Here is a 20,180-nt window from a genome sequence, read left to right on the forward strand (position 1 = left end):
GCACTGGATAGCTGGCCAATCAGAGCACACCTTGCTTTTCAGACCGATGAGCTTTGAAAAAATCCATGCATTTCAGAAAGGCGGGGCATAGAGGAGAAACAATAATGTACAGTATGTGGAAAATAATGTGTTTTTTTAACCTTAAACCGCATAAACACATTTCATTACACCAAATACACCAAATAATGTTCTTTTTAGCAACATCATATGACCCCTTTAAACTATTTTGAGCTTGAAATGGATGCAATTATTGTTGCAGAGAACAATTTTTTTTTTTTAAATGTCTGGTGCCAAATAAAAATGTTACATGAAAAATTCTTTGATCCACATTAATGACGTGGAAGTGCCATTTTTAGATAAAATAAATAAATTTAAAAAATGAATATACTATATTATATTATATTTATTATATATTGTTTGAGACAATCTGAAATTGTTTGCTTTGCATTGAATGTACCATTAAGTATTGTCCTGTTAAATGCCAATAAAACAGTTTAGATACAAAAATAAATATTGAGCTGAATGATGTCATATAACGAGTGAAGAGAAACGGGATCAATGTCTGTGAAGGATTTAAGGCCACAGATGAAGCTGACAGCGGCTGAGAGCGAGTGCGTGTCTACAAAACCAAGACAAGCAGAGAAAGTGATTCTGCATCTGGAAGAGATGACTGGGGTCTCGCATCAACCACAGACAGAGAGAGAGAGAGAGAGAGAGAGAGAGAGAGAGAGATACTCAGAGAGAGAGAGAGAGAGAGAAAAAAAACCAGCAGGTCTGAACACACTGTACATCACTGCTCCAGAGTGACAGTGAAGACTTTATAATGTGAAAAAAGATTCCATTTCAAACAAATGCTGCTCTTTTGAACTTTCACTTCACCTGTGAATCCTGAAAAATAAAATATCAACATTGATAATAATCAGAAATGTTTCTTGAGCAGCAGATCAGCATATTATACTGATTTCTGAAGATCATGTGACACTGAAGACTGGAGGAATGATGCTGAAAATACAGCTGCGCATCACAGAAATACATTACAGTTTAACAGAGATTCACAAAGAAAACAGAGATTTTAAATTGTAAAAATATTTTACATTTTTACAGTTTTTCCTGTATTTTTAAACAAAATATTGCAGCCTTGGTGAGCAGAAGAGACTGACCCCAAAATTATGAAAGTTTGTGTCTAATCAAACTCTACAGAACTTTGATGCATGTAAATCATAGTAATTAATAAATAAATCATAGTAACACTAATCTATTTCAATCTTTGATTTCAAAGTAAATTGTTTACTTTTGTATGGTATAAGTTATTTTTACATTTTGCATCTAATATTCATATTTTATTTCAGCTAACGGAAAAAATAATAGGCTATGCTAATAATAGATTTAGTTAACATTATGTATGTCATCTTTAAACTTTATTTCAGCTTTAGTAATTTTAGTACTTCAACTCAACTTACACTTACTTCAGTTCAGTGCCAAAGCAACATTTCAAATTTTTGTTTGTTTGTCTAATTTCTATATTTTATTTCAGCTTTATTTCAGTTAATAAAAATGATTTATAATAGTTTTAGGTAATAATATGTGCTTGTCATTTTTATTCATTTTTGGGGGGTTTTCTATTTAGCCTTAATTTATTTTTATTTCAGTTTTACTTTTAGAAACGTTGCTACTTAAAATTAAACTTATTTATTCGGTTGCCAAGGAAACATTTCTAATTTTTAAGTTTTTAATGTTTTCATGTAACATTTGTTTTATTTTATTTCAGTTAACTACAATTAGTTTTAGTTAATGATATATACTTGTAATTTTCCTTTTTTAAATTTCTATATAGCCACAATTTATTTTTATTTCCGTTTCAGTAATTGTAGTACTTAAACTTATTTTAGTTTGTTGCCAAGGCAATTTCTAATTTGTAAGTTTTTTAAGGTTTTCATGTCATATTTATTTTCATTTCATATTTATTTAGTTTCAGTTAACGATATATACTTTTAACTTGTATTAGTTTTTAATTTCTACTTAGCCTTAATTAATTTTTATTTCAGTTTTAGTAATTACGTAGCACTTAAAATTAGACTAATTGCAGTTAGTTGCCAAGGCAACAACACCAAGACCTCTAATCTAACAGACATGGACTAAAATCCTGATCTGTTACAAAACCACACAAACACATGCAGGTGAATGTGATGAACTGCGTTTCTTCTGTGTCTGGCAGACGTCACACAGACACACACACACACACACACACACACACACAAACACACACACACACACACACACACACACACACACACTCACACACACACACACACACACACAAACACACACACACACACACACACACACTCACACTCAAGAAGGATGACTTCAGTTAATGTAAGGATCTGGAGGAGATGACAAGCAGAACATCTGTTCAGATCTCTGGACTCATGGCTCTTCTCAAGAGCGTTCAGTTACGAGAGCTGAAAGCCTGAGAGCGTTAGAGGAGAACCTCATTCATCCTCCTCCACATCTGTCAACACGAGCGCTCCGAGTGATAAACGAGTGTCAGACGCTTCATTAAAATCATTAGGAGGCTCAAAACGGCAGCGACGGCGACTACACCACCACCAAATCGAGAAATAAACAGATCAAATGAGAATGAATGGAGAAACCATTTGAACCACCAATCACAAGGATGCAAGGATATGAAGGCACTTTTGTTTATTTACTAGTCACTAAAGTTCTTTTTTTGGTGTAAAATTATTAGCATAATTATTTTCAGTGTCTGTTTTTTGACCAAGGAGTCTTAAGCATTGCTATATTATTCCCATAATTGTCTGCTACAGATGAACGTAGTTTAGAAATGTTTATGACCTCATTATTTGAGAAACTACATGTAAAAAAAAAAGAAAAGATACAATTAATAAATATAAAATATTGCATATTTATATGAAAAAAAAATGTTATATAAATATTAACATTCAGTACACTGAAACAGCACAAAAAAATATTAAATTATTTAAAATGATTTAAAAATATTAAAATACACACACTATATATATATGAAATGAAAAATTGGTTAAAAATTCATTAAAGATGAATTAAATTAAATTAAAATTACATATAAATATGCGCATTTCTAAAATATAAGAGTGAAAAATATAATTTTAATATATATTTAATAAAGTACGTGTAAAATGAAAAAAAATTAAATAAGTGAATTTTAAGTAAGTTTGAAGGTGATTAAAAATTCTGAAAAAATAAATAGTACATAAAATACTTTAAAAATGTGGCACAACTTACAATTATTGTTTGACAGTACGGCAATTTCTTGTTCAGTGTTAAAGAATAAAAACTTGCCCAGGACACCTGGTCACACAATACAGACAAAAGGCTTAAGCAAATAAAGGCGTCTGAACACAGTAAGAATATAGCTGCACACAAGATGGAGCTTTTCATACTTGCATCCATAAGAAAAACCCGATAAAAGACTGCAGAGTTAAAAACAGACAAAAAACTGATTCTGAAGTAGTAAATGTGAACGCGAGCATGCATGATTGTGTTAATGTGGCGGCAACAAACCTCAGTACTAAAAGAGGCGAGATAAACACAACTAACTTTAACTCGATCTGCAAAATAGCCTTCAGACTGTTTGGATAGTTTTGGAGCGATAACTCCCATAATGCCAACCGCTACAGAACACAGATGTTCAGAAATACTCACTATACAACATAATCACATACTGATTTTCTGAGTAAAAGCTCATTAATGTGCAGCAGATTCAAGCACATTCTCTTCATTATAACGTCAGTGGCATTCAGTAAAGAATGTAACACACACCCACGATTATCCATTAAAACTCTGCTGTATTTACAGTAAAGCTGGCATAGTGTGTGTGAGATCCCATCTGATCTCATTAATGTGCAGCGCAGAGCACAGATATTGCTTTAAAACTCTCCAAACGGCACATCCTTGATTTAATAATCATATATCATGTGTGCCAAGAGACGTGAGGAGGTCAACATCTCAGAAGGACACGAGTATATTAGCACGCACACCGCATTAATAACACGCAGAGGCATTTGCAACCTGAACTTAACATACAATAAAAATACAAAAAACTATGCCAGAATGATATTACTGTTCTTGAGAAAGACGCTAAAATAATGCACTAAATATATACCGGTACATAAGCTATTTTTAAAATTAAATTAATATTTTAATTAATCAAGGATGCATTAAATTGATCAAAAGTGACAAAAAATACTTATATAATGTGACAAAAGATTTGTATTTTAAATAAATGCTGTACTTTTGAACTTTTTATCCACAAAAATATTCATGTTTTCAACATTGATGATAATCAGAAATGTTTCTCGAGCAGCAGATCAGCATATTATACTGATTTCTGAAGATCATGTGACACTGAAGACTGGAGGAATGATGCTGAAAATACAGCTGCACATCACAGAAATACATTACAGCTTAACACATATTCATATAGAAAACATCTATTTTAAATCATAATAATTTTTCACTATTTTACTGTATTTTTGATCAACTAAATACAGCATTGGTGAGCAGAAAAGACTTCTTTCAAAAACATTAATTGATTTTGACTTTAAAACATAGTGTATATAGCCTAGTCTGTTTCAAAACCTAGTGTGCTCCCTACCTAGACAGCATTTTAAGGGATCACAGGCATTCCTCATGGAGAAGGCAATCCCAGAATGCACTGCAGTGCATGGCGGAGAAATCAAGAGAAATGTTTATTATAAATATATTGCATTCAATACCAAAATGCAATAGTATAATTCAAAATGCATTTTGCAAACCAGTCATTTATGCTGCCTATGAAGACAACATGTGAGTGTTGAGCAGGAGATATTTCATCATAATCACTCATAGGATTGTTTAGCTGAGCGATTAAGAGTAAAAAGAAAAGACCAAGACCAATAATTAGACAAAAGCAGCCGCAAGAGCACTTGGAAGCGTTTCCCAGAAACAAGAAAAACAGAGTACAAGAAGAAATCTGTACAAAACACAACCGCAGAAACCAGAGTCTGGATGCGACTCAACAATCTCAAGCTCTCGAAAAGAAGGCCAGAGTCATCAAGACGCATAGCAGGAATAAGGCTAAAGTCAGTTTGGTGTGGCTGTTGGACCTCAGACAGCAAAAGCCATCGTAACGTCTTCATTATCTGTTTGCATGAAAGCGTTTCTGGTCAGAGAGCTGTTGAAATTCACAGTTCCAGCGCTGGATAAACGTTACGATGAAGAGCTGGTGTTTGGTTTATGTGAATGGTTGCATGTGTGGAGGAAGACCTGCTTCTTTGAAGCCGATGAAGGAAGGGCGGCCCTTTGTTTATTGGATGTGTTTGAAAGGACTCTGATGGAAAGCAAGCGTGGAGAAAACCCAGTTCTTGAGCTTCCCCTCGGAATCTGGCATCCATCCGGGATCCCAGCAGGAACATTGGATGATCTTTTCATGTTGTTTGGGAGGAAAAAAACAGTGCTTCTCTTAACTCTGTTCAGGGCATTTTCAAATGACTAGACAAAATATTTCATAACAGAATGTACCAAGTCTGTCCTGGAATAACACTGGAGCACTTGACAAACACAAGGACACACAGAGCAAATGTTTAGAGCCGTTCTACTGTACTGAACATCAAGCTGCTCTTTTCCAGTAACTGTAATATACTGTTGTCTGTTTGTCAGAATCTGCGACTGGATGTTGCTGTGTTTTGGAAATGAGCAAGTTGTCAGGACAACACTTCTGAGGAACAACCCATCACTGGATTTGCCAAAGTTTGTGAGGATCATCAGCCCTGTATGGCATCTTCTAATGGTGGAAAAAAAACTCCATTTGATGTTTTGACCCAAAGTAGCTCTAAAAACTAACATAAAGAGATGGATGGATGGAGTGATAGAATGATGGATGGGTGATGGTTGCATGGAGCGACAGAATGATGGATGGATGGATGGGTAGAAAAACAGCTAGAATAATGGATGGATGTTGGATGGACCAACAGAACAATGGATGGATGGAGGGAGGGATGGAGGAATGATGGATGGATGGACAGAAAAACAGAACAACGGATGTATGGAGCGATATAATGATGGATGGATGGATAGAAAAACAGCTAGAATAATGGATGGTTGTTGGATGGAGCAACAGAACAATGGATGGATAGAGGGATGGAGGAATGATGGATGGATGGACAAAAAAACAAAATGGATGTATGGAGCAACAGAATGATCGATGGATAATGGAGTGATAGAATGATGGATGGATGGACAAAAAAACAAAACAATGGATGTATGGAGCAACAGAATGATCAATGGATAATGGAGTGATAGAATGATGGATGGATGGTTGGATAGAAAAAACAGCTAGAATAATGGATGGTTGTTGGATGGAGCAACAGAACAATGGATGGATGGAGGGATGGAGGAATGATGGATGATGGACAGAAAAACAGAACAATGGATAGGTGGATGGAGCGATAGAATGATGGATGGATGGATAGACAGAAAAATGACAGACAGATGTTGAATGGCACAACAGAATGATGGATGGGTGGATTGGATGGAGCGATAGAATGATGGATGGATGAATAGAAAAATGACAGACGGATGTTGAATGGCGCAACGGAATGATGGATGGGTGGATGGATGGATTGGATGGAGCGATATAATGATGGATGGATGAATAGAAAAACAGATACAATGATGGATGGATGGATGGATGGATGGAGCAATAGAACAACAGCTGGATGGATGGGATGGAGCGATAGAATGTTGGATGGATGGATGAATAGAAAATCAGATAGAACAATGGATGGATGGATTGAGCGACAGAATGATGGATGGATGGATGGATGAATAGAAAAACAGATACAATGATGGATGGATGGAGCAATAGAACAACAGATGGATGGATGGGATGGAGCGATAGAATGTTGGATGGATGGATGAATAGAAAATCAGATAGAACAATGGATGGATGGATGGAGCGACAGAATGATGGATGGATGGATGGATGAATGAAAAGAAAAACAAATAGAATGACGAATGAATGCATGAAGCAATGCATGAAGCGATGGATGGATAGATGGATGGATGGACAGAAAAACAGATTGATGGATGGATGTTGAATGGAGCAGCATGGATGGAGTGACAGAGCAATGGATGGATGGGTGGATAAATAAATACAAAAAGGAATGGTTGTCACTTGGTAACCACAATGCAAAATGGTCCAAAAACTACTTTTTCTTATAAATTATCACATTAAACTTTTTTTTTTCATAAGAAAACGCATTACTGCAATTCCACTTGTACAGTGCTGATATATGGCAACATTCATATTTAATAAATATTTATGAAACTATGGTAGAAAAAGTGTATCAATTCATAACGAAACCTAATTAACCTTGAAGGATACGGAGGACAACTCTTTTCTTTCCAACAGAGCATGATGTAGTTATCGCATATTAATATCAGTGACCCCAGCTAAAGTAATTTCCTACATAAAATCATCCTTCATAAGGTAAAGAACATTCTGTGAAAATGTAACCTTGATATCTTTAATATTGACTAGGACCATGTCAAAGATTGAAATCATAGTGAAATTAATGGTTGAAATCAAACTTTGATGCTTTTCTCATAAAAAAGTTAGTTGTTAAAAGTTAGTTAAAAACTAACGTGAAAAAACTAAAGTGAAACTTTAGCCTGGATTTCACAGAGAGGGTCACTGTAGGTTTTTTTAAAGCTGACAATAAAATAATATAGGGTTTAAGTTATCAAAATATCCAAGAGCACGCCTGCATATTTTGCTATAAATCAACTAATTTCATATATGGCATGTAAACAAAACAAGCAGTGGTTGGCCATTTTACTAGATGGTCACTTCCTGTCTGAGTGGGCGGTTCATAGCCATGATAAGCTGTAATGTGCTTTATACTCATCAGCATGTTGAGAACCTCCTAAACTAGCATTAAAGGGATAGTAATTGTTGGAATGCATCAAAAATATCTTAATTTGTGTTCTGAAGATGAACAAAGGTTTTATGGGTTTGGAACGACATGAGGGTGAGTAATTAATGAGAGAATTTTCATTTTTGGGTGAACTATCCCTTTAATGATAGTTTATGAGAATACTTTTTGTGCGCAAAGAAAACAAAAATAATGACTTTATTCAACAATTCGTCTCCTCTGCATCACCCTATAGCGCCATTTTGGAGAGTATAACATACGTAAAAAACGTATGCAACGCATGTACATTGTTTACGTTAACAGTGTATCCGCGGACATACTGTACGTTGTCAACTCATTTCTCCTTGCTACGTTTCTGAGCCTCGATCATGTAAGAATCCTTGCTATGGGACGGTCAGAGAGCTCTCGGAATGCATCAAATATATCTTAATTTGTGTTCCGAAGATGAACAAAGGTCTTACAGGTTTGGAACGACGCGAGTAATAAATGACCATTTTTATTTTTGGGTGAACTATCCCTTTAAAGCGCTTCATCTCTGGCCCTTCAGTGATAGATTTTCACTGAATATACTTTGATTCTCTTAGAAAAACAACAACAATAAGTCATGTCTAGACTTGACTCAGAAGACGGTAGAATCAGGTCTGGATGTCTGTGAGGTCATGAGCGGGAAGCAGGAATTACTACATGTCTACAGCACTTGTGTAACGCCGGTCCACCTGTACATACACGTCCCAGAGCGAGAGACCGCGGTCATTACAAACCTGGAAGGGCATTAGCAAAGCCTACAGGGAACCGGAAACCAGCAGCAGACACAATGACATGAGATTAGTAATGAGTGAAGCCCTTAAACGTGACGTCGACGCGACAGAAACCAGCCGTGCCCTTCCCAGCTTTCACAGGAACATGATGAAAGCAAGAGTGAAATGGCTCAGGTGAACTTCCTCAGTATCTGAGATCACACTTCACAGAAGTTACGTTGCCAGGTGTGACATCAGCACAGACCAAACAAACGCCGAGCTTTAGGGAGGGTCAGATTCCATCTGCACCTGCGGAGCTTCACCTGTTTGACAATCTCTGGACTTTAACACTCGGGATCTACGACGGACTCTGTACTGCAGAAGCAGAGCTCAAAAACAAGACAGAACTGCAAAGATCTCTTGGGTTACGGTAAGAGAAACTCTTCGTTTTGCCTTGAGCGACACTTCAGATCACTTCCACTATTTCACTTTCACTATCTTTTATATAAAGCCATAAACTGGCTGCACTCTTAAAAATAAAGGTTCTTTATTGGCATTTATGGTTACATGAAAAACATTTAACATCCATGGAACCACTAAAGGTTCTTTAAAGTGAAAAAAAAAATTTTCTTCAAATTATCAAAATATAAGAAGAAATGGTTATTTTCAGAACTGTTCACTGAAACATTCTTTGTGGAACCAAAAACGGCTTTTCTACTCAAATACACTCAAATTAATTGTTCTTTATTGGCGTCTTGGTTCTATGAAGAACCTTCAACATCTATAGAATCTTTCAGCTGTGCAAAAGGTTCTTTATAGTGGAAAAAAGTTCTTTAGATCATTAAAATGTTCTTCAAACCAAGAAAATAATGGTTCTTTGAAGAACTGATTACTGAAAGGTTTCTAGGGGAACCAGAAATGGTTCTACTCTTTCAAAAATTAATGGTTCTTTATTGGCATTGATGGTTCCATGAAGAATCCATGGTTACCATCCATGGAACCACTAAAGGTTCTTTCTAGTGAAAAAAAGGTTCTTCAAAACATTCAAACGTGTTTCACACTAAGAAGAAATTTTTATTTTTAGAGCTGTTTACTGGAAGGTTCTTTAGGGAGCCAAAAATGTTTCTTCTATATGACATCTATACAATTCTATACAAAAGATTCTTAAAAGTGGAAAAGGGTTTGTAGGTGTCTAAAAAGTTCTTTACACTAAGAAAAATGGTTATTTTAAGAACTGACCATTGAAAGGTTCTTTAGGGAACCAAAAGGGTGGTTCTACAGTATTAAAAATAAAGCTTCTTTATTGGCGTATTGGTTCCATGAAGAACCTTTGACATCTACAGATTCTTTCCACTGTGCAAAAGGTTCTTTACATCAAAATGTGCTTCAAACCAAGTAATGGTTCTATGAAGAACTGATCACTGAAAGGTTCTTTGGGGAACCAAAAATGGTTCTTCTACACTCTTAAAAACAAAGGTTCTTTATTAGGGCCTTTCGCACACCGCTTTAGTTCCATTATTGGCTTTGATGGTTCCCATGAAGAACCTTTAATGTCCATGGAACGAACAAAAGGTTCTTTATAGTGGAGAAAAAAGGTACTTTAGATCATTAAAATGTTCTTCACACCAAGAAAATAATGGTTCTTTTATGGCCTAACTGCAAAAACACACTTTTGGAATCTATATTTTTAATAGTGTATAGTGAAAAAAGGTCCTTTAGATTATTATTAAAATCTTCACACTAAGAAAAAAATGATTATTTTAGGAACTGACCACTGAAAGGTTCTTTGAGGAACCAAAAATGTCTTTTCTATGGCATTTGCTGCCAAAACCCACCTTTATTTTTCAAAATGTAGCCAGTTTTATGTCTTTATATAAAAGCGATGTCATATAATGATGTTGAAAGTCAAATAGTGGAAGTGCATACTATTCTTAAAAAGATTTGCATCAATATGACATCAATATCAACGAAGCGATAATTATTTAGGGTTTTTGTGGCAGAATATCCAATGCTATTTAGAGAATCGTTCAACCTGTTTTATAGCCTAACAAGTCTTGTCATGTTAGCAGAAACACCTCTAACGTTAGCTGGCTTCAGACCTCAGATGTTCAGATGTGGGCGTGAAACACCTGCACACCTTTCCAGGTAAGACAAACAAACAAACATCATTTTAAAGGTTTAAACTGGTGTAGCAATTGGTTGTTTTGGTGATTTAGCATGCATTTCCTTAAAAACAATCCACTTCTGTCCTCCCTCTCGTTGCATGTTTGTAGAGGAATGCCGTTATGCGCTCGCCGTCTCCCGCTGCTAGTAAAGTGCCGATAAAACCTTTATTGGCCAACAAAACATGTTTTCTGTAGTGCCATACAAATTTAAAGAGTGAGTGTTGCGAGTCACGAAAGCTGATCTAATGAACTGTAAACCGCAAAACAGGGCCGCGATCGTCCGCGCCGATGCCAACTGGAGTAAAGAGCTTCCTACGGACATTATCACAACAAATGGGTCTAATTACTCTGTATACCAAACTAATTTAGCCATATTCATACTTTAATGAGAGAGGTTTATGAACATGCTCTGAGAATGCAGGTCACTGGTTACGCATGAATCCAGAATGTAATTGTGCAATTAAAATATGTGTAAATCTGATTTAATTTACGTTCTCACGGAAGAATCAAAAGTCATTTGCTGTAAGTGAGAAGACGAAACACACCAGCAGTTGTAAAGACGTCGCAATATCTGCTGTTAATCTGTAACCAGCTGGAAGAAAACTTAATCTTAATCTAATCTTAATCAAATACTGGTTCAAATGAACAGCTACAGTATATGTGAGATACAGCTAGATCAGACAAAGTCTCTTCTGCTCACTAAAGCTGCATTTATTTGATCAAAAATACAGTTAAAATTCTGAAATATTATTAGAATTTCAAATAGCTGCTTTCTATGTGAATATGTGTTAATATGCAATTTATTTCTGTGATGCGCAGCTGTATTTTCAGCATCATTCCTCCAGTCTTCAGTGTCACATGATCTTCAGAAATCAGTATAATATGCTGATCTGCTGCTCGAGAAACATTTCTGATTATTATCAATGTTGAAAACAGTTGTGCTGCACAATATTTTGGGGGGAACTGTGATACATTTTATATTTCAGGATTCACAGATGAATAGAAAGTTCAAAAGAACAGCATTTATTTGGAAAAGAAATCTTTTGCAACATTATAAACCTCTTTACTGTCACTTTTGATCAATTTAATGCATCCTTTATGAATAAAAGTATGAATTCCTTTAATAAATAAATAAATAAACTGCCTCCAGACTACAAATTTATGATGATAAACTAATAAATAAATATGGCATATAGCATTTAAGAAAAATAATATATTTATTTGACATTCAAAAATATTTTAAAATATATTAAAAAATAACAACAAAAAAAAACAAAATTAAAACTCTTTTTTAATTCTAGATACCCTAATAAATCAATAAGGCTTACAACAACAAAGAAAAAAAAATACTGTCACTTTTAATCAATTTAATGCACCCTTGCTGAATAGAAGTTTTAATTTCTTGAAATTCAAAATAAAAGAATATATAAATATATATATATATATATATTTTTTTTTTTATCTATTATATTTAATTTTTTATCAACAAGTCTTATAGTAATTTTTTTTCTATTTTTGATCAATTGAATAATGCATCCTTGCTGAATAAAAGTGTTTAGTAGTGTCGGGTAATTTTAACTACAATGACTTTTTCCTCTAATCTGTTCCAGAACCAAGCTTTCTGCCACCAGCTGACGCTCATCCCTTGCTGTCACACTGCTGAAGTCTTAAGATGCCCTTGAGGACGTCGTTACTCCGCAAACCCACGTCTGGACGCTGGCAGAGGAGGCTATCGAACCGAAAGGAGGTTTTGTCGGTCAACATGATCAGCCTTCCTCTGGGTGATTTCCGTCACCTGTCTCACATCGGCACAGACGGACACACCGAAAGTTTCGGAGACCTGTCGTTCCTGAAGGAGGGCCACAGTCTCCTGCTGCAGAGCTCCAAGAGCGAGCAGAACCTGTTCCTCCCGCCGCCGCCCAAGCCGCCTCGCGTCAACCTGGACGAAGCGGGCCGGTGCAGCCCGGTCTGGGAGCACACCCCGGCCCATCAGAGGCAGAAGTGCAGCTCGCTTCCCCTCCTGGACACGGAGGAAGACGAGGACACGTGTTCACACACAGAGACTACTGGCATCAGCTGGAGTCCTGCTCGCGGCAGCCTGAGCTCCGGACGGGATTCGACCCAAACCAACCCAGAGGAAACGCAGCCGGAACAAACGGACTCGGCATTCACATTCAGTCTGGATCTGGGACCGTCCATACTGGACGCCGTGCTGCAAGTGATGGATAAAGCCCATCAATCGTGAACTGGAAACTAGGGCTGTCTATTTGTAGAATAAAAAAAAAATCCACATTCGAATACAAAAACGTTGTATTTGAATTAGGGATGGGCGGTATCTTATCGTTTGCGATATACCGGTAAACATTCTCCCCACGATAAGAATTAAGGTCCTTGCACACATTTTCGTATGCGTTTTTTCGTTTTTGTGTATCCGTCATCCTTTCCTATCAAAATTCTTGTTACGGATACGAAAACGCTAAAAATCGAACCTGATCGGAATTTTTTTTTATGATGGACGAAACTTTCGGAGGAAGTGTGTAAACGTGATTGACACAACGTGAGGTATTTATTTTTTTACGTGCGAAAATAAACAGAGTTTAGCTCTAACCCTAATCAAACACACCTGAGCAAGCTAATCAATGTCTTCAGGATCATTAGAAAATCACAGGTAGCTGAGATTTGAGGAACCCTGTTAAAGACTTTTCATTAAGACCCTTAAGAATCATATCAACTTGTGGAAAATGGGCATCCGATGACCCCTTTAATGCTTTTGTTAGCCTATCCAGTTGAACCCACTAGATGCGGCGCTACTCGTTCAAAATACTGCGTAAAAAGAGAACATCAATGCGGAGATCATCTACGGCAAAACTGAAACCAAGTCGTTCACAAAGAACGCATATTTATCGCATGTTCTATAGGGACATCTATCACCGTTGCACTCGCATCTCGCACAAGAGCCACACGTTTAGAAAGCCATTTAAAATTAATGTAAGTTCAACTTTTTAAAAAAACAGGTTTTGAGACTTTATGGCGGTTTTTCCCCATCCCACTTCATCTCATGTTTTTAAATGAAAAACGTACTCTTTGTGATTGGTTTTCGGTACTTTGTATTAATACATACATGATGCTGTTTTGTTTCTAATTGTTTAGCAACTATAACGTTAAATAATAAACATTATTTTAAACATTATGCACTTTTTTCAAAGATAGTCGTGTTATTTTATAACTTGGCATAAACGTGCATTAGTAATATTTTGCTCGATGCGCCCTCTTGTGGCTTCAGGAGAGAAGACAAAAGCTTTTTTCCCCCTAATTGAAATTATGCATTTTAAATTCAAATATAATTCGAATATTGATCATATTTAAGTACAAAACTCGAATGCTAATTTGACAGCCCTACTGGAAACTCTCTGCATGAAGCTTGACGGAAAAGCAGCAGTGTTTCTGATCAAACATCTGAACTCTGGACAATAATAACAACACTCAAAACATTGCTCAAGACATTTCTTCCTGGAAATGCAGTGTGCATTCAGACCAGCGTTTAGCCGTCCAAACCCTACACCCTTTTTTAAGAAATACCCCCTTCGAATGAAGTCTGTTATTAACGTTGTGTAACAGTCTGACTGTCCACCATCAGATATTTCGTTAGTCAATGATTGCTGGAGTCTAGTTAATAATCGAGCAGCTTTTATTTGGCCTCTTCAAACTGTGATTTCCTTATCTGCTTTCTGAGCTTCAGTTCATTGCATTTACAGACTAAATGAACGCTCGTATGATCTATTATATCGAACTATATTATTTCTACAAGGCAAACCTGTAAGGTCAGTTCAGTGACAATCAGTGAGATTAACTATTAATATTAGTTTACACACTAGCTCTACAAGTGAAAGGAAACAACACTGATTCCTTAATCAAATGTTTTGATGAAAATGTATGCATTTATATATGTACATATGCATATTATGTATATGTGAATATTTTATTTTTAATAAGCTGTGATTATATAAACACAATTAGGCACTTGATTGCTTAAATAAAGTGCAACAAAACACTAATCAAGCCTGCTAGTGTTTTTATTTATCAAAAAGTAATGTAATAAAATATTTATTTTAAGAAAAAATGTTTATTGTTTACAATATGTTTTCAATAAAATATTTACAATAAAAAAAACAGCCATTAAGATTTTTTTAATGTTTTAAATGTAAAAATATTTTTTTAAAGTATATATTTTTATTTATAAGATTATTTATTATTTATTTTTATTATATATTATATTAATGGTTATTATCATGATGATATTTTAAAATGACTACTACTACTAAAAATAATACAAATAAAAATATTATTATAATAATATATGCTAATAATAAACGAATAATATAAAAACTATTATTAGCACACATATATATAGCAATTAAGAAAAATATACAATCAAAATGTATAAATAGCCTATTAATAGCTCATAATTTTGTTAAAGTGAGCACAATTACTGTGCTGATACTCTCAATCAATTCAATTAATCAATCAATCTGAGCAACACATCCGTCTATGACTGCAGGCCTGATGAGACTCGCTCCTGCTGCCTCAGTTCTAAGCACAAATGAGCCAAACGGCTTTAAAACGGCTGACTAACACAAACAACAGAGACAGACAGAGAGAGAGAGAGAGAGCGAGAGAGAGAGAGAGAGAGAGAGAGAGAGAGAGCGAGAGAGAGAGAGAGAGAGAGAGAGAGAGAGAGCGAGAGAGAGAGAGAGAGAGAGAGAGAGAGAGAGCGAGAGAGAGAGAGAGAGAGAGAGAGAGAGAGAGCGAGAGAGAGAGAGAGAGAGAGAGAGAGAGAGAGCGAGAGAGAGAGAGAGAGAGAGAGAGAGAGAGAGCGAGAGAGAGAGAGAGAGAGAGAGAGAGAGAGAGCGAGAGAGAGTGTGAGAGAGAGAGAGAGAGAGAGAGCGCCCATATACAGCACATGATCTCAGACACACACAACTAGAGCCGCTACATGTCCAAACTGATGCTATTTCCGTATTTCTGTTCTCGTGACAGCTGGAGAAGTGAGGGAACACGATACTTCCACATGTGCATGAGGCTTTAAACACTACCTGCAGAACAAACAGAGCCGCAGGAGGCCTTCAGACAGACAACAGACACGCACATGAGAAACTGACAAGACATCACTGCTGAGAATAACGAGGAATCTGCTCCCGTCTAAAGCATGTGCGATAACTTCTGTACTGGCCAATCAGCATCCAGGACCAGAACTTGAATTAAAAATTTAAGTGAAAATTGAAAATATAAAAATTAATTTTAAAATATGTTATTTTTCCCCTAAATGTAAGTGATATACAGGTATTTTATTTATTTTTATATTTTTCATTTTCATTTGAATACCACACAGATGTAGTTTCTCAAAAATGACAGAAGCAAATAACAAAATCACTAAAATTTTTGCTACATTTCAAATGAACATAGAAATTCTAAAAATAAATTTAAACTATTTAATATGTGGGTATTTAAAAATGACCAAAACTTCAAATGAAAATCTTTTTTTTTTTTAAATATTAACAAAATTTTATTTTTATTTTTGCTATTTTATTTTTCCTAAATGGAAATTTCCTCCATTTTCAGTTGAATTTTAGTTAAAGTTTAAGTCATTTTGCTCCGTTTTGTTTTCTTTCTAATTTTTGATTAACTACATATGGGTTGTACTACAACTTTAGAATAAATGTTCTTAAAATTAAATCATAAAATAGATAATTCTGGTCCTGTATGTTGATTAGACAATACAAAACAATTTACGAAATTTTGTTTTATTTTATTTGTTATTTTATACTTATCACATCACTTACATTTAGTAAAAAGTAAACTAACAAAAATAAAAAATAAGACAAATAAAATATAATGTTGTTAGTATTATGAAATAGTTTTTATTTTTAATATTTTTCATTGTTCTTTGAATTTTAGTTAAAATTTTGGTCATTTTATTTGTGTTTTTTGTGATTTTTATTATTTCAGTTATAATTTGAGTTATTTTAGTACTTCAAGTTAAACTAAACAAACATGACAAATGTTGCCTTGGCTAGCATGTTTATGGTTTTAGTTTTAGTTTTAGTTAACGATAATAACCCTGACGTGATATTTATTCACTGCATTGAGCGGCCAAGCAGCTAAAGATCTTAGAAATAACAGTTAAAGTTTACAGAAAGAAAAACGGATTGCATCAGTATTGCACGAGAACTGGCTGTACTTTCTAAATATGACTTATATTTTGTCTCAAATAATGCATCTAGACCATAAAAAGCTCAATCAATCAATGCATCTTGATTTAAGAATGTTTAGGTATCTGTGCTGCAAAACAAGACAAAAAACCCCTAAGAAAATCATGTTTTGCTGTGCAACATTTTCGCAGTATTTCTCAGAAAACTCAGTGCTGTTTTCATTTAATTGCAAAATTACATATGATGAAAAGTCTTGTTTTCAGACAAAAAAGATAAAAATGAAGTGAGTTTAAGCTTAAAACAAGAACAAATATTTGCTAATAGAGTAAAAAAGAAATCAACTTAACACAAAATAAAAATATTTTTTCTGACCAAACTAGCAGATCTTGTTTTAAGCATAAACTCGCTTCATTTTGATCAATTTCTTTTCTTCTATCATTTTGCATCTCAAATAAATGCATCTTATTTTATGAATGTTTATATAGCTGTACTGAAAAAACAAGACAAAACACTAAATAAAAAAAATGTTTTGCAGTGCAAAATGTCACTTTTGAGGAGAAAGAAACTGTATTTTTAGTATTTTCAGAAACTTCAGTATTTTGTCAGGTTTTCATTTACTTAAAAAGCTAAATTACATAAGATCAAAAGTCTTGTTTTCGGAAAACCTGATTAAAATGAAGTGAGTTTATGCTTAAAACAAGAACAAATATCTGCCAATGGAGTCAGAAAAATCTACTTTATACAAAAGGAAACAAGTTTATTTTTCCTAAACCAATGGACAGTGTTCTTTTTTTAAGCATAAACTCACTTAATTAATTTATTTCTTATCTTCTGTAATTTTGCATCTCAAGTAAATGCATCTAGACTGAAGAATGTTTATATATTTGTGCTGGAGAACAAGACCAAAACATGAGAAAGAAAGAAAAATGTCAGTTTTGGAGAGACAGAATCTGTGTATTCTCATAAAACTCATCTTGTTTTCATTTACTTCAGAATAAAGCGACAAGATAAATCTTGTTTTCTGAAAAATTGATCAAAATGAAGCGAGTTTATACTCAAAACAAGAACAAATATCCGCAAATAGAGTCAGAAAAATAAACTTTATACAAAAGGAAAACAAGTTTATTTTTCTGACCCAGTTAGGAGATCTTGTTTTAAACATAAACTAGACATTATCTCATTGTGCATCTCCAGTAAATGTATCTTAATTTAGGAATGTTTAGATATTTTTACTGGAAAATGAAGTGAGTTTATGCTTGAAATAAGAACAAATATCTGCAAATGGGGGTCAGAAAAAATAAACGTACATTTTAAATTGATCAAAATGAAGCGAGTTTATACTCAAAACAAGAACAAATATCCGCAAATAGAGTCAGAAAAATAAACTTTATACAAAAGGAAAACAAGTTTATTTTTCTGACCCAGTTAGGAGATCTTGTTTTAAACATAAACTAGACATTATCTCATTGTGCATCTCCAGTAAATGTATCTTAATTTAGGAATGTTTAGATATTTTTACTGGAAAACAAGACAAAAATACTAAGTAAGAAAAGTGTCTTGCCGTGCAAAATGTCACTTTTACAGAGAGAGAATCAGTGTATTTTGTGAAAACTCAGTCTAATTTTCATTTATTTCACAATAAAATGACAAGATAAGTTCTGTTTTCTGAAAAAAGTGACTCAAAATGAAGTGAGTTTATGCTTGAAATAAGAACAAATATCTGCAAATGGGGGTCAGAAAAAATAAACGTACATTTTTCTGACTCCATTGGACGATATTTTATTGTTGCTTTAAGCAAAAATGTGATCATTTTTACAAAAAACAAGATTTTTTTGTCATTTTGCATCACAAGTAAACATATCATGATTTAGGAATGTTTCTATATTTTTACTGGAAAACGAGATAAAATAAATACTGAGCAAGAAATCACTTTTTGCACTGGGAGACAATCTCACAAAAACACAGCAGAATATCATCCCAAATGCACAGATATGCATCTCAGATTAAAATATCCCTCCCTTAAATCAGCGTTCTCACCACAAACTAACAGCACACCAGATCCCGCCAGCCTTCCCAGAAACCCCTTGTTAATGTTAATTTCAACATTTACTAACACATTATTAAAATCTTGTTAACATTAGTTTATGCACTGTGAACTAACATGAACTAACAATGAACATCTGTATTTTTATTAACCAACGTTAGTGAAGATTAGTAAATACAGTAACAAATGTATTGCTCATGGTTAGTTCATGTTAGTTTATACATTAATGTTTAACTAATGAACCTTATAGTAAAGTGTTACCCATTTTCTGACTCCATTGGACGATATTTTATTGTTGCTTTAAGCAAAAATGTGATAATTTTTACAAAAAACAAGATTTTTTTGTCATTTTGCATCACAAGTAAACATATCATGATTTAGGAATGTTTCTATATTTTTACTGGAAAACAAGATAAAAAAATAAATACTGAGTAAGAAATCACTTTTTGCACTGGGAGACAATCTCACAAAAACACAGCAGAATATCATCCCAAATGCACAGATATGCATCTCAGATTAAAATATCCCTCCCTTAAATCAGCGTTCTCACCACAAACTAACAGCACACCAGATCCCGCCAGCCTTCCCAGAAACCCCTCCGTCTGAGCAAAGAAAGCTTATTCTGGGGAGGAATGCGCTCTACAGATATGACTCCTCGAAATAGCATGTTGTGTCTGGCAGGAACGCCGACACAGTGCAGAAAAACACACGTCTCTCAGACTCCCTGAGTTTGCACTTTTATCTGAAACTCTGATTTACGAGCCAATGTGCCGGGAAGAGCGATTACGCAACGCTTCTCGCGATATCTGTGCAAGCGTTCGATCGAGCGCTGGTCATCCCACGCTGACCGCTGATGTGTGTGACTCACGTCTCTGATGAATTCCTCCACGTTTATGTTAATAATGCGTTAGAGTCTCAGCTCTGTGTTATTGATGGTTCTGGTCAGATATCATAGCAGTGTTTTGTTGTCCTGGGAGTAGAAATGAGAAATAGGAGTGTAATGTGTTTGTCACTTCGTTAAATAAATGAATCGTTGCGTGCAGAACGTG

The 20,180-nt window shown here is 34.8% G+C and overlaps 1 protein-coding gene across 2 annotated transcripts; it reads left to right on the forward strand.

The window, feature by feature from the left end:
• Positions 1-8,689: 8,689 nt before the first annotated feature.
• LOC107571827 (cdc42 effector protein 3-like) lies at positions 8,690-13,142 on the forward strand. 2 transcript variants are annotated; one of them, XM_016258208.1, is made up of 3 exons: positions 8,690-9,143; positions 10,780-10,858; positions 12,489-13,142. In XM_016258208.1, the coding sequence occupies exon 3, from the start codon at positions 12,551-12,553 to the stop codon at positions 13,121-13,123; it is 573 nt and encodes a 190-aa protein (XP_016113694.1). In that variant the 5' UTR covers positions 8,690-9,143; positions 10,780-10,858; positions 12,489-12,550; the 3' UTR covers positions 13,124-13,142. The 2 variants fall into 2 exon arrangements, with proteins under 2 accessions (XP_016113694.1, XP_016113695.1); XM_016258209.1 differs by having other exon boundaries at positions 10,783-10,858.
• Positions 13,143-20,180: the final 7,038 nt, after the last annotated feature.

This window comes from Sinocyclocheilus grahami, unplaced genomic scaffold (genome assembly GCF_001515645.1).
Source record: "Sinocyclocheilus grahami isolate Dianchi unplaced genomic scaffold, SAMN03320097.WGS_v1.1 scaffold1656.1, whole genome shotgun sequence".
Lineage (NCBI taxonomy): Eukaryota > Metazoa > Chordata > Actinopteri > Cypriniformes > Cyprinidae > Sinocyclocheilus > Sinocyclocheilus grahami.

Bases quoted from the DNA above. Each gene is read 5' to 3' on its own strand.
- LOC107571827 (XM_016258208.1), top strand. From the start codon at position 12,551: ATGCCCTTGAGGACGTCGTTACTCCGCAAACCCACGTCTGGACGCTGG.